At 29.2% G+C, this 16,799-nt stretch overlaps 1 protein-coding gene and 1 non-coding gene across 3 annotated transcripts; both read left to right on the top strand.

The window, feature by feature from the left end:
• The first annotated feature begins 727 nt into the window (after nucleotides 1–727).
• LOC115034520 lies at nucleotides 728–930 on the top strand. The gene has a single exon (XR_003839883.1). It is a non-coding gene; the product is annotated as a small nucleolar RNA U3 (small nucleolar RNA).
• Nucleotides 931–6,865: 5,935 nt separating this feature from the next.
• On the top strand, nucleotides 6,866–16,762 carry LOC100159695 (tryptophan 2,3-dioxygenase-like). 2 transcript variants are annotated; one of them, XM_008188775.3, is made up of 9 exons: nucleotides 6,866–7,338; nucleotides 7,421–7,566; nucleotides 8,711–8,784; nucleotides 8,942–9,004; nucleotides 10,066–10,203; nucleotides 11,189–11,389; nucleotides 11,539–11,761; nucleotides 13,163–13,256; nucleotides 13,759–16,762. In XM_008188775.3, the coding sequence occupies exons 1-9, from the start codon at nucleotides 7,292–7,294 to the stop codon at nucleotides 13,853–13,855; spliced, it is 1,083 nt and encodes a 360-aa protein (XP_008186997.1). In that variant the 5' UTR covers nucleotides 6,866–7,291; the 3' UTR covers nucleotides 13,856–16,762. The 2 variants fall into 2 exon arrangements, with proteins under 2 accessions (XP_008186997.1, XP_001945845.2); XM_001945810.5 differs by having other exon boundaries at nucleotides 6,867–7,338; nucleotides 7,424–7,566.
• The last annotated feature ends 37 nt before the right edge of the window (nucleotides 16,763–16,799 follow it).

Below are 16,799 nucleotides of genomic sequence, written 5' to 3'. Positions count from 1 at the left end.
TAATACATTACATAAGGATATTTAATTTTCCATTTAACATATTGTAGTAAAAGTAAAAAAAGTAATAGGTAGGGTCACAAGGACCATTGATTATGAATACTAATATTACTAGTATAGTAGTATCATTGATTATAATTTATTAATACTAGTAATCGAAGTTTAACCGTAGACGGTACAACTGGCGCTAAGTAAGTAATTAGACCGTGAGTAGAACCGTCGAAATTATATTCTATAAAATCTATCATCTATGAGTAGAACACACTTAATAACAAAACACGTACGTAAGCAATATGTCTTCTTAGCGTTTCTGATAGACAATTTTGGCAATAAATGCGTTTAAAAAAGACGAAAAAATGTCCAATACTTTCGAGAAGATTGACCACACCGTTTTATTTGATCTTGGTTGAAATATTTACATTCAGCGATTTGCGGACAACTATAGTTTTAATAATTAAGCCGACGGGTGCCGCTAGATGGCTCTAGCGTTGAACGTCCACTGTGCTGCAGCATTGAATCACGTCGCCGTCGATTTCGATACGTTCAATTAGCTGTACTTGAGTTTGGTTAACAAAACGACTAGTCAATCGAAAAAAATAGTGTGTCCGAGTAAATTTCAGTAAATGAGTTTGATTCCTTAGTGCCAATATTTGATATGCCAGTCTGCCGGAAACTCGTGGTAAGCAGCCGACGGTCATTATAAGTACAGGCCGGCGTCGACGAATAAGTTAAGATCATACTTCACAGGATCATTTCTGTAGTATGCATCGTCCCCTCCAGGTGCAAATCTGGAGTCGTCATTGGCCACGATGATGAGACTTGTCCATGTACCAGAGCGTGAGACCGCTGGTGGCCTGCTGTTCGCAGTGATGGCCATGTAGCAACGATGATCGCAACCAGCTTGCTGGAAGGTATATGGACAGTCTGAGTGGTCCAATTTCAAAATGGTTTAAACTTTGAATTTTCAAACTTTCGTTTATTAGAGTTTTATTTTATCATCCATCTACAAATTACTCGTTGATTATGCTTTTAGGAAGTAGGAGGAGACATGCAACGAAAATAAAATACCAAAGAATTGCAATTTGCAATATGTTTACTGGATTCCATTTCACTATAGTTGTTGTGGTTTGTGCATTATGCCTAAGGACTCATTAGTGTGCTATTACCACCGGTATTGAGTATACAAGGTTTTAGGTTCGCGAATTGGAAATATTCTAAAATAGAAAACTGGAAAGAAATTCTATCTTTTGGGCTATACCGTTTTCTTAAAATGTGCACCAAAACTATTCTGCCACTAGCACTGCAACAGTTTTTTTTTTAAATCGAGCACGAAAACAAAATTTGACCATTATAGAGTTTATAATATCAAAAAATATTATAATAGTTAAATAGTATGTGCAGAGCTGTGAGTAAACTAGTAGCAGAAAGTACGCACCAAGTTCACAGGTACAAATAACATCAAATACAAAATAATGCACCAGTTGTCCAGTAACAGTTAACTGAATATTGGTAAAATCAAATCACAGACTAATAAACTAAAAGTCTGTGAATTGAACGCATTTTTGCACTCAGACAGCCAGACCACAGAATAGATTAAATTTACATTTACACTCAGTGCCACGGATTAATATATTAATCCGTGCTCAGTGCGTCAAAGCGAAAACTATTAGTTCGTGAGATGGCGTGATTGATATTATTTATGATTATAATAATATTCCATTATTTTTTATATGAATTAAGATATGTTGGTGACACTGTTGGTTTTTTATCTATTATTAATGCTCAATGTTATCAAAATATTTGTTATATCGTAATTCGTGATTATGATTTATGGATTATCTATCTATAAGATTACAAATTATAATTTACAATTTAAAACTGTGAGTTAGTCTTGAATTAAGAATTTCTACGTTTAAAACTATCAAGTAATAACTAATAACTATCAAAGTGTGAAGTGAATTGTTAATTGTTTTTTTTTTTTTTAATTATTGTAACAATAACATTGCAACAATGGTTAAAGTAAAGTCAATTAAAATAGATCCCCATAAAAATTTTTCTAAGGCGTTAATGAAAATGAAGTTTATGAATCCGGGTATAGACACGAAGGAAGTAACTGTAACAATTAAATCTGAACATAGACCAAAGAAAAAAGATGTTTCCAAGATTAATAATTGGGAACCGTTTTATGATATTCTACCTATGTCAAGACTATCATTTAACGGTATGAATACTGATGTAGAGAATATGATGAAAAAACTCGGCGTACTCCAGCGTGACCCTCATGAACATGGTAAAATGGATGTGGATATAACGGTTGAAGAAATGATCATAAGAAAAAATAAAATGAAACAGAGGAAAAAGTAAAATTTAATACATAGTATTTTGTATACTTTGTCTTTACATATCTCAATCTTGTATAATATTATTTTGGGAAAGCTATCATATTCCTATGTATGTTATATTATATTGTTGTATGAATTATTGATTATAAACTAATGTCCTATTAAATTTTATAAAACTGTATTTTTAAAAATTATAATTGTATTTTTGCTTTTAAATTTTTACTTTTATATAATAGAAAAACTAGTCCGATGGTTAATTGTGTATCCAAACTCCAATGGTTACATATCAAATACAATACATACATGGTGTTAACATTGTTACAAAGTTCAAATACTTATGTGGGAAATTTGATATTTGGACATGTTACCTAGGTATAAATTATAATTAAAATATATATTGTCTTTAAACAATATTAAATAGTGATTTTTACCCAGGTAGGTATTATAACAAGTTACACACATATTATAGATTTATATAATTATTAATATTATTTGATTATATTTAGATTTTATCTTATAAAAAATAATCTCTACATGCCGATCCAAATGTATTCAAAACCTTTAAACCAATATGTTACGATATTGTCTAAAATAAAACATGGAGGTTAAAATTTCAATATTGTCCTTCAAATATGAGCAATCTTAATATTCTTATTCACCTATTTAAACAAATATTAATTTCATAATTCATAGTATACCATTTATGATTTATCAGTGTTGTAACAAGTAATTTCTTTTTATCTGGTCTCCACTCCACACACAAGTAACGTTTACTTCAATACTTCGTAGTTCTTAACCAATAGTGTACTTATAAGCTATAAACATTTTAACATGATGCAAATAGGCAAAATGTTGTAATAAATTCCAAGTTATTTAGTAGGCAGTAACTAGTTATTTGATTGTATACAAACTAAATAATATGTGCTAAAAAACTTCAAATATTAAGTAATTTATGAATATGATTTATTTATTCAATTTATAGCATTATGGGTACTAATAAGTAATAAATGTTGCATTGATACATTCAGTTTAAATAAGGAACATTGTACAGTCCCATCTAAAAATTTAAAAGAATATTAATTGTTTATGAAGCGCAATGCTTGCATGTGTTGTATCCGTCGCCCAAACATACAACATAGTAAATATGCCTTCAGCTGTAAGAATTTTGTGTGGAAAATTTTAAGAGGACACCTTACCCTCATGTGTTGTTTCCATCTAACACACTTACACCGTAGCAAATTTTTGTTCACCAGTTTCAATGGTGTGCTGTAGTTAGTTGATATTAGAGTGAATTGATCTACCTTAACTAGGTAAGTTATGATCATTTTAAAGTATACAGTTTCAAAAAGATTATAACTTACTTAAAAATAATAACTAGTTTTTTAACAAAATTACTGAATATATTATATTATTAATTAATAATAATTATTATATTATCTACCTATATCATATACGATTGGACATTAGTATTAATTTTTAAGTTTTAAGTATAAGTCAAAACTTCTACATAAGTATATAGGATGGTGTAAATATAAGTAGGTTCATGGACCCTGGTATAATATATAGCTTAAAGTTGATTTAAATATTTTGAAAAAATCATTGTGTATAGTATAAAAATAATAATACACGTTATGGTGAAATTTTCGAAGTCTTTAAGATTAATATTTTTTGAATCACACTAAAATAAATAATTAAATAATTTTAAAATAAATCTCATCCTTGCACATATTTTCTTAATGGTGAACACAAACCGTGACCGTCAAATTGATCAAGAAATGTATTATACCTTTGTTTAAATTTATTTTATTTTCGAAATCATAATCTTACAATATCAATAAACTGGAGTATACTCTAGACAGAAGCCTTAGTATTTGTACATTTACAAATTAGGTTCATTACACTTTGGTGAACTGTATGGAAAGAGAGATGGGGTAAAATTATATATTATTATACAGGGTGTTTAATGTTTATACTTTTATAGTTTCAATAGTTTCATAGTTTAAAAAGAATTAGGTATAGGTAATATAATATTTTAGACTCTGATAGGGCTATCGGAAAGATAAATGTGTTGATTTTACAATTATTATTGAATGTGTGTTTTTTGTTTAAGTGAGAATACCCTGATTGTTATAGAAGAAAAAATGCTTTGATTTTCAATTTTGTTGGTGGTTTCTGAGAGTAATTTGGAACTAATTTGTACTTTTTAGAGAGCAAAATAAAAAATTTGTCGAAAAGTTTGAAAATTGTATAGACAGTTTCTCATAAGACATAAGTGACATTACTGGAATTAAAAAAAGTTAAGCGTAATCCACAAATATTTTGTATGAGTATTTGAAATTTAAATTTTGGTGACATTGGATATTACAGAATAAAATAACGATTTCTCATCAAATTATAAATTTTTTTCGTCTACCTAGTAAAATATTTGACAATTTGATGCTGCATGCTTGTACTTGATCTGACCGAGTAACCAATGGCAACTAAAACTAAAAAGAGCAGGTAAGTGGATGTCGCTCTGCTGTACAGTAGATTACAAGTGGGTTATTGTATAATGGATTGTATTAGACTTGAATTCAATGATATAATATCATTGTATAAGAAAAACGATTCTGAGCGGAGACGGTTTGTCAGTCTGGATATTTTATGCTGTTATTATTTATTTTATAATATAAGTTGAATTAATATTATAATATTATAATTTTTCAATCGTTTCTATGGTGATAAACAAAGCGTTAGAAATTAAAATCTCATTTTTAGCGTTTTTTCTTAATTTGTTGGTGGTTTTTCCCGTGGCATTAAATAACTATTAAGAAAATCAAAAAATGATCGGAAAAAAGTACCATCTTGATCCAATTTGCTAAAAGATAAGCTACTATTTTATGTTGAAATTGAAGCGCTCCTTCTGATAGAAATTTTGTATACAGGATATAAAAAAAAAATAATTAACACCATTGTAAAACCAATAGCTTCCTCGCTCCGCTCAGAATCTAAAAATATAATACAGTGGGTACCGCTTAATGTGATCACTGGTTTATAGAATCAACCGTTTAAAAGAATTAAAAATGAAAATCCCAAACCAAATTGTATGTTATTAATGTTAAATTGACCTTTTATTAGAATTGCTAGGTACCGGATAATTGTATCACTGTTATGAACAATCTTATCGTTTTTATGGTATTTCAAACTGATTCAAGCTGCAGAAGATTACTTAAAGAATTTTATTGCATCGTCTAATTATACACCTGATGACGTATATAATGTAGACGAAACTGGTCTGGTATTATCGAGCCCTACCAGATTATACTTTTGATTTTAAAGGAAATACGGCCAATAGATGTAAAAAATAAATACAAAGACTTACAATTATGCTGGCGTGCAACATGACAGATACGGATAAACTACGTCCTTTAATTATTGGTAAAAGTAAAAATCCACGCTGTTTTCGGGGCGTTAAGACATTGCCTGTCGGTTATTACGCTAATTCAAATGCTTGGATGAATAGTCTAATTTTTACCGAATTTTTACGAAAATGGGATAGAGAAATAAAAAAACCAAGACGTACTTTACTATTTCTTAATAACTGTACGGCTCATCCGGATTTGCAAAATTTACAAAACATCGATTTGAAATTTTTACCACCAAACACTACGTCACTCATTTAGCCTCTTGACGAGGGAATTATAAAAACAATGAAAACTTATTATCCAAAAGCAATGCGGGATTTTATTGTTGAAACTATAGATGTATGTGAAATTCCTGCGTCACAAATATGAAATAGCTCGTAAAACAACTGTGCTAGAAGCTATACATATGGTGGTTAATGCATGGGATAAGATGACTTCCAAATGCATTTTAAATTGTTTTCGAAAAGCTGGGTTTTCACAAATTGAATCAGATGAAGAAGAATTACAGGAGGTTGAATTCATAGATATAAACTTTGAAAATTGGATTTCAATTGTTCGACATTTACCTACTTTTGGAGCATTATCTGATAAAGAATTAACTGATTTGCAAACAAAAAATCAAGAAGAAATTAATATTGATGATGATGATGATGACGATAACGAAGAGACCAATGAGGAAATCACTCAAAAAGATACGAGAATTATTTTGGGAAAGTTAAAAAGAGCTGTTCAAAAATACGGCGATAACGATACTTTTCAGTTGTTTCAAAAGTTACAGGTATGTAGGTATAATGTATATATTGTAAACAAATAAACAAAAAAACATGAATATTAATTTTAATTTGATTTCATTTAAATTTTCTGTAAAAAATCCTTTAAAAACAATAAATAATGTTAATAAAAAAATAAACAATACATCATTGAAAGCTCCGAATCTAAAATAGATATCCATAATTTAGACATAGGTATAGTATTATGGTCTGTACACGTGCGTACCGACCTAATTATTATAACACATTGTTGAAATGCATGCAATGTCCGATCACAAATTGGTTAACTATACGTCTATACGTAATAAGCTATTATGTAAACTATTTAATGCATAGTATATACTATAATACTCTGTACAATTATAACGAATAGGTCTATGAACCTATTAATTATTATGTAACTATAACGATAGCAGGATAACTCAATCCTTTCAGACTTTCGTACGCGCCTATTGCCTTGGAAAAGATATTAGATTACTTGGACGGTTTTGCTATAAGCTTTACCCTTGCTGTAGGTTTTCGCCACATATGAGACTACATTACATATTTGACTGCTAAATCGAGTATAAGCCTAGGTATATGAATTCTATTAATCAGTAGACAGCGTGTCGTTTAGTTCATATTATACTTTTCTTTATAAAAACATATCGCATAAGTCAAGACTCAAGGGTTAAATCGTATCCAGAATAAATTAAACGTATTATAATAAGGTATACGTCGATTACGTCGTATATACCTACCGATCGTTTTTTATAGAATTGAACGCATTTACCGAAAAATGAGTTGTATCAACGGTAAAGATAGAGTCAATGATCAACAAAATAAGTAAGTGTGTTATTTGTGTAAAATAAAGGTTCACTGTTACTCAAAATTAATTTGTTTGCGGTATTTATTTGCATTGTATCAGCAGAAGGTGTAAACAGAATGTTATCGCAGCCAATGGTTATGCAGATTATCTACAACTTGACAAACTTTTAGATTCTCAGACAATGTTAAGTAAGCAAAACGGTAGAGTTTCGTACGACGAGCATCTCTTCATAGTTACTCATCAAGGTAATAAAGGCTCAATTTTTCATCATATTTTATATTTTATTATTTCTTATAGTAGATTTCTGCAATATAAACATTCAACAAAATACTATGAAATAAAATCTACCTAGTGATTATATTTTTGTTTTTATTTATAAAATAAAAATCTTATAAACTATAGTCATTACTTATATTACTTATTAGTTATTACTTATTAGTATATAATGTATAATTATTAAAATATTATTTTGATATCGGTTCTTCGTGACTTTGGGATTTTACTGAATTATGATAGATAATATGTAATTAAGTTTTAAAAAAAAATAATTATTAATAGACTTAAAAGTCTCTTAATTTAGATATGAATATTTTTTATTAACTCATACAAATGTATGTTATGGACAATTAAATTATTATAATATTTTTCTGAGATAATAGTTTCCGTATACAACACACATAATATAGGAATACGGTGAATCGTTTATCAGTAAATAATACATTTCTCGAAAATTATTAACGTTTTTGAAAATATTTTTTAAACTATAAATGACCTTTTTGAAAACAATTATATTTTTATTATAGTTTATACTTTTTTGAACGAAAACTTCCATTTTTAACTTTATAGTTTGAATCTGAATATATTTCTGAGAATTTTCATACATAAATATCGTTTTAAACGAGTATTTAAGTACCTAAATTAGTTATACGTTTTATAATTTTAGTTGAGTAATGTTGTGTTACTTGAAAAATGTTGGTGAATGTAATATATTCAGATAATATTATAATAAATATTTAAATATTTTATCATAATTCATAATTATCAATATTGTCTGTGGAAATTATTCAATTCACAACATTATCCGTAACATATTATTTATATGTACCTAGTATCTAGGTACCTATCTGCATGGTTATATACTGATTACTGACTATTGCTCCACTAATCTAAACTTAAAGTGCTATACATTGAGTAATAAGGTAGGTATTCATTTTGTAAAACTCAATTTTAATATATACAATTTACAGAAGAAAATTCCACTAATGAATATGGAAATAAAAATGTACCTATGTTGTTATTTAGAAATCTAAAAAATTTAAAAATAATAATTTAAACCAAACGTTTTTTATAACTTATTATTTTATTGTTTACTAATTGCACTCATTTCAGCTTACGAGTTGTGGTTCAAGCAGATTTTATTCGAAATGGATATTGTTTGTAAATTATTATCTGCTAACCTTTGGGTATGTACAAGTGTATAAAGTAAAACGTTGTATATTTTTATACAACTTTGTATAACTTTCCTTAGGTATAACCTTGATATCATTATTAATTTATTTTTTCCACTATAAATTATAAAATATATTGAACGTTAATTAAATTGTTTGATTAACTTTTCAGAATAACGAGCACGAAATGTTCAACATCTTAAAGCGTTTAGGTAGGATTTCATCAATTATCAAGGTGAGCTTGTATAAATATCGTTAAAACAAATGTTATCTCTAACGTATCATCCAGATTACTATTATTTATAATTTAGATATATAGATTTAGAAATTACAGAACATTCACATTCAATTATTATATTTTTAAACACAAAAATATTATTATGAAAACATAAATAAAATAAAGTTAATGAAAATAGAATTTTTTTATTCCAATAAATTTAAAAATATAAAATCAATTTTTTTTTTTTTATTATTAGTTAACCCGTGGAAACTTAGGCCATTGGGTGGTTTTTAAACTGTGGGGGAGGTAACAGTAGGTGTAAACACGTGTGTGTAGTTTTGGCAGATTTTCAAGTGGGCACTTGTAGGTATCTGCATGCACGGGGGGGGGGGGGGGGGCATGCAGATACCTACCACGCCGTGACTTGCCCGAAGAAAAATGCCGCCCGTGAACTGAGGTGTGCGTCACAACCGACGCCTTAGTCCACTCGGCCACTCCGTCCCCCTAAAATCAATTTTGTTTTAAGAAAAAAAGCAAGTATACATACAAAAATCATAAGTAGGATACCTACAATGATTAACATTTTTACTGTTATACTATAAAATATATTAAAAAAAGTTGCTTATTAATTTTGTATGTTTCAAATGGAATTAAATTGGTTTCTTGCATTATTGGGGATTTTACTACCACATAAATTCTGAAGTAATATAATGGTAATCCCAGTAAATTTTCAATGTATGCACACTATACTTACATATACCTATCCCTATCCCTATACGGCTATACACACCTATAGGTAGTCTAGATAATATTATGTAAATATCTATCATTCCATACAGTACATTTTATAATAAGAACTTAATACGTTTATGAATAGTATCTGAATATTATGTTACAATATGGATAATTTTATAAAATACACTTTTAAGGTTTTCTTTATTTAAATAGTTCAAATGTCAACATTATAATTTATAAAGTACCTTGTACCTAATTAGTTATATAATTATATAAAAATACAATATGCATACACTTGTCAATATGATTTATAACGTGTGTGATATTTTTATTTGATTAAGTTACTACTAGAACATTTTGGTGTTTTGGAAACCATGACTCCTTACGATTTTGCTGAATTTCGTGATTATCTAAAACCAGCATCAGGGTTCCAGAGTCTTCAATTCCGAATGATTGAAAGTAAATTAGGATTAAAAAAGGTAAGATATTCATAATAGTAAAAACTATACTATTTACATTTTTAAGAAAAATCTAATGATTTGAATGGATAATCATTTTTTACACATACATATGTAATATAGTTATATATTATATATATTTATAAATGTATGATACAATATTATTTTTGTAAATACATAGTCAAAATAGTCAATACTATACGGTTCGTTATTAAAAATACTCTAGGTATCAAAAGGATCGAGCATAAAACATCCATTTTACGACACGAATGAGCAAATTTGTCAGCATATCAAAAGATACAGAAAAACAAAAGAAAACCTTCATGATTGATCATAAAAATTCTGCGTTATTACCATTTTCAATTTTGAACAGTATTATACAATTTAAATAATTATAATAAATCAATCAAAATATGGTACGAGTTGAAATTGTCCGATAAAATTATTGTTATATTATTTATATGCATATTAAAAAATAAACTGAAACTTTTTTTAACGCACTACTTGACACGACTAAAGAGATCGAACCCTACATAAACTGAATTATTTCTATTTTAATTTTGGAAATGTTATTTATCTTATATTTTCTACTAATACTAAATGTTTAAAACTTCGCATCTATAACGGTCAGCATATTACGGATAAAACTAATATTTATTGCTCCGGAACTAATTTAGATAACATTGTCGATACGCCTGGGCTCGGCTCACGGTTCATGGCTCGTTTAGTTCAGTATCAGTGTATCATAATACCAATTGGTGTAATAATACGTAAAAATAGTAAATTACAACATTTCGGCAATGTGAATGTGACAACGTCGCATAAAATATTCTAGGCTCAATCGTGTTGCTAAAAAGGGTATATGCTCAATCGTGCTTTACCACCTATTACGTAAATTGACGTAATATACTAATACTTAAAGAATATGTTAATATACCTACTAATATTTTAAAACACGAATTACTTAAATATTTATAACACATTTTATTTGTATGAAAATGTTAAGGAAAACCGTGTCAGTTGTTGTAAATCGTACACTGACTGCTTTAGTGCTAAGAAATATGATGAACTAGAACGCACTTCGGCTGAACCTAGCTTATTCACTTTAGTTTGTCATTGGCTCGAATCTACTCCTATGTTAAAAGATAATATCGTATGGGACCAGTATCGAAGAGCAGCGGATCACTGGTTAGAAGGATCTATTGAGGTATATTGAATGTTCTAATAATAATACTTATGAAGCTGTATACATTAAATGTAACTAGTTTATTGTTTTAAAATTACACATGCACCTATAAATTAGATTACTTAAGTATTCTATACATAATACATTTGTTAATTTTTAATTTAATTTAGTCTGATATATCTTGTCTGGAGAAACGCCGTAAGCTTATGGACTCAGTGTTTAAATGTGACCAGCACAAACGCTTAGTCGAACAGGGGAATCGAACGTTTTCTCATATGGCACTAAAGGGTGCCATAATAGTATATGCGTACAGACACGAAAAAGGTTATGCATTGGCCAACAGAATACTAGAATCATTGGTGGATATCGACACGCTTTTATCAAAGTGGAGATGTAAATATTTTATTAATTATAATAATGTTTCAAATTTGAATTTATAGAAGTCTAATAGTTGGGTATTTATATAATGCAAGCGCTGTATGAAAATGTGATCAAGTATCAATAATTATAAACTGTTATCATAATTCATAATATTATATAAACGGTTGTATTTTGGATTTGGTATACATAAATATTTTGAATTCTACCTGAAATTATTTATTTTTTATTCTTAACTTTATACGTTTGTTCCCCAGGGTGGAATCCTCTCTCCCTTTCTTTTTAATATCTTTACCTCTGATCAGCTTATCTCCCAAAATACTATTGTAGCCGATTACGCGGATGACAAAGCCATCATATCAGTTGACATAAACCCTATTACTGCCTCAGCAAATCTTCAAACGTATCTCAACCTAATGTCTGAATGGTACACTGATTGGCGCATTAAGCCTAATACCAATAAGTCAGTACATACAACATTCACTCTATGCCACTCCATTTGTCCTAATGTATATTTAGATAACATACTTATTCCCGCATCTGACACACTTAGATATCTAGGACTTAACTTGGATAAGCGCCTCACTTGGAACAGCCATATCCGTATTAAGAGACTTGCCTTAAACACCTGTCTTCGCAGGCTACGAACTCTACTCACAAATAATAAACACTCCAGCTTAAAAATTAAAGTTCTTATGTATAAAACATTACTCAAACCTCTATGGACATATGGTCTCCAACTATGGGGTACAGCAAAAGTGTCCAATACCAACAAAATTCAACAATTTCAGAATATTGCCCTTAAGAATATAACTAATGCTCCGCTCTTTGTTTCTAATTACACTTTACATAATGACCTGTCAATTAAAACCGTGACAGAAGAAGCTACACGTTTCTACAAAATCTTACAAAAATGACCGTCTACGAACACACCAAAAACCACTCATTAAAAACCTATCCACTCAAACATTACCTGACAACCCCAGGCGTTGTCTAAAAAGGACCTGGCGCCGTGACTTGTTAGGGAACTAATCTGAGAGAAGAAAAAAAAGTTAGTTAGATTCATACAACACGCAGTCAAGTGCCACTAGTGGGTGTGGCTTCTTATCAAGTACTTATGTATTATAGCCTTTATCAAATATGCTTATTGTGCATCAACTGTACAGATTGTATATATTATTGTGTAAAATAATAAAAAAAAAACTATATGCAAAAATATTGATTGATATTTAAATAAAGTTATAATTGTTGAGTTATTTTATAAATCGGTAATCTATTGTTAATATTTCATATGATAACTGTAAGTAGGAATCTAATGCATTATTCATAATATTTAATAATACAATATGATGATCTAGAACATAAATATTTTGTATGACGATTGAAAGTCAAAATTAATTTCAAGTTATTTTACAGACAGTCATTTCGTTATGGTACACAAGATGATTGGATCGTATAGTTCCGGCACGGGTGGTACTAGTGGTTCAGAATATCTAAGATCTACATTATGGTAAGTTGACGTATTATAATATAAGTATCCACAAAAAGTAATAAGTAAATACCTATTCATTAATTTGAATTTGAAACATTTATAAAAACAAATGTGATTATGTTTGGTACCTATATTTAATATGTTTTAAATTCTGTAAGAACAACTTAAGAAAAACTTCTGTAAAATGTTCAAGCTTTTAGATTTACAAACAAACACTTTATAATATCAAAATCGAAAATAAACTACCTATAATAAAGTGGAAAATTTCAAACATCTAAAAATAGCCCAAAGAGATACAAAATAATTTGAAAATTATAACATGTTTAGAAAATTAAAATATAAATATGTCATGAAATTCAAGTCTAGGGTTTAGAGTTTTGCTTCACAACCAAAAAAAAATTTCATTTCCGCTCAGAATCAAAAATTTCATTAAACATATATTCATTTAATGGACTAATAAATAATTTTTGAAGGACCTTTAGCTCTCTATTGAATATTGTTTTATTAATTTTAATTTCAGTGATTCATACCGAATATTCATTGACTTGATCAATCTACCAGCACTAATAATACCTGCTATATACATCCCACCATTAATAAAATCACAAGGTAAATAAAATTACTATTTCTGGATTAAAAATGTATTGTTTATTAATGTGTGGATTATAATGATTATATTTTGGATTTAATAACTATTATATAATATACTTAGCTAGATTTTTTTAGTCACAGTAATACCTTGCCAAAATGTTTGTTAATCCTTGAAAAATTTTTATAAAAGATACCTAATACTGTTTAAAAAATATAATTAATTGAAGCACATAAAAATATTAAATAAATATTTATTTCAACAAGTTTTAAAGAAAGTGTGTATTTTTTAAACTAAGTTTTCTACAATCTATGTATTTACTTGTTACTATATAAAATAAATATTTACGACTTACCTACCTATAACAGCAAACTCTTACATTCACTTATATTAACTTGTACTTCTATTCTTGTATAATACTATACGAGGTACAGCTATGATGAGCCATCGTTGTTACAGAGGTATAAGGTATAAGTTGACACACAAATAAAAGCTATTGGTAGGTTGTAGGTAAGTTGTAGCCTGTAGGTACCTATAGTTCATGAGATGCTGGCCACAAGTCACAACTCGACATCACCTATATATAGCTATATGCATCTATCATATGATTAATACTAAATGATAATATGATAACCTTACCAATATTAAATGTAAAACCCAAATAATGTGATTTAAATCTCTTACATGTGTAGTCAAAATATTTTTGTCATACCTACACCGAAATTTAAGTTTTTGATGACGATTGAAGCGTCGGAAAGTGACCTTTATTCCGTCCAGCCGGTAGTAAAGTGAGAATCCCCATAGTGCCGGGTAGTACAATGGATAACGCAAAAAAGTGCCGGGTGTTAAAACGGAAATCCCCAAAAGTGCCTATATGGCTCAATAATATTGTTCAATTCGCTATTTAATATTCGGTGTATGGCGTGTTCAAAACTCAAAAATTTTCATCGATCATCTTAAATTTCAAAATACTTGTGCAAGCACCACTTTAAATGGGAATTTTCAATTTTGGAAGATGCTTTCTTAGTGCACACTTTCATGGTGGTACAAAGGTACCATGAAAATGGCAAGTCTCAAGCTATCATTAAATAATTATTTAGACACTCCGTTGATCAGTCAGTCAGAACATGTTCGATTATCTAATACTATAAAATATTATTACATATAGTCAACCCGCCCGGCGTTGCCCGTGAGACACGCTTGTATGATTATGCGAGCAGTATATTTTCAGGTAGGCAATCCACCCGCGAGGTGCGTACGTAATTAGTAATTACTAATTACGAATGTTTTATTAACACGTTGTTTATGATGTCCATGTGTAGGTTCCCGGGACAACGGTAAAACAATTAGTGTTAGGAATACCATTTTTACTAAGTTATATGGTTTTGACCAAGTATAATAGACAGGTCTAAAAATATATTCAATCACAATTCATAACCAATAGCAACATTACAATTCACAAAAATATATAATTATTTAGTTCATTATTTTGCTAGACAGATGGTATTTTTTCCATCCAGATATCCTATTTTTCCGGTGGATTTTCCTAAAATTTTCTTTTTCATATAAACATTGTCCTGACAATTACAAACAACAGTAAAAACTTTATCATACTAAATGTATGCCTAAAACCATCTCCTTGATGTCCTCTTTAATTAAAAAAAACTGCTCAACGCCTTGACGATTGAATAAGTAATTTCGGATGCAATCTATTAGCGGCCGTAACAAAGATTTCCATTTTCACATTTATCTGTATTACATATATAGATGGAAAGCCGGATAGGACATACCTAATATATACATGGTACATGGTATAATTTCAATACCTATTATTCCTATTTTTGTTATTACCTGCTATTGCAAAAACCTAACTAATTTTTCTCATATTTTGTTTTTAAGTTATTTTTCTGTATTAATATAATTTGATAATATTAGTGATGGGGATATTAAAATCTTGATTGCATATTTGCATGTCATCACTTTGGTAACTATAGTATGCTCTTCGATCACACTCAAGTACATTGGGCACATAATACAGTAAAACTTCCGTTAACGGTCACCTCTATGTAACGGTAAATTCTTTTGGTCCCGTCGAGTGTATCCTAGTGTTATTCTACCTCTGTCGGACGGGCACCTCTAAATAGCGGTCATTATTTACAGTCCCTTCGGTGACCGTTATATGGAAGTTCTACTGTAGATGAAATTTCAATATTTCATCTATCCTGTGAAATGTATGTGGTATGCCCTATTCAGTGTTCATGTGTATACATAATAATAATCTATGTATAATCTATGTGTTTCTGCTCTGGCGTTCTGCTTATTTATATTGGTTTGGTATTATTATAGTTTTGTGTTGGTTACTTATAATACGGTTATACCTAAACGGCTAAACGTCACTCAGCAGTTATGATTGTCGATTGCTAATAAATAATATAACCCCATTTGGCCATTTCATTGATTATACTTCATTAACTGACAGCGTAAACAAACCGAGGATTATAAATTATAATATAAGTAAATTTTAATTTGTAATCCATCAATGCGCCTTGGCATATCGCCCAATACAGATAAAAAAAATTAGTATTTCTTAGAATTACGGGAGTACCTACCTATAATAGTGTATTAGTGTCAATCATTTCTGTACTAATAATCAACTTTTTTGTACCTTTAACGTCATGGCGATTGCTTTAACATGATATATCTAATTCATGTAAGTTAAAAAAGTAGGTACTTATCCTAACACTTGAAATCGTAAACGAGTACCTATCATAAAGTTCTTGAAGCTTAAACAAAATAATATGTACTTTTCATCTAGAGGTGTGTGTTTTCCCACTTTTGTCTTGTACTCTTGTTGTCGACGTTTATGCTTTAAATAGTGCTTCGTTCCACAAATCACAATGTTATAATACTAGTATGATTTAAATTTTAAAGTAAAAGTAGAATGTAGGTAAGTGGGTAATCATCCATTCTAC

This window comes from Acyrthosiphon pisum, chromosome A3, assembly GCF_005508785.2.
Source record: "Acyrthosiphon pisum isolate AL4f chromosome A3, pea_aphid_22Mar2018_4r6ur, whole genome shotgun sequence".
NCBI classification, from domain to species: Eukaryota; Metazoa; Arthropoda; class Insecta; order Hemiptera; family Aphididae; genus Acyrthosiphon; species Acyrthosiphon pisum.
This window is presented reverse-complemented; position numbering and strand designations above follow the sequence as displayed.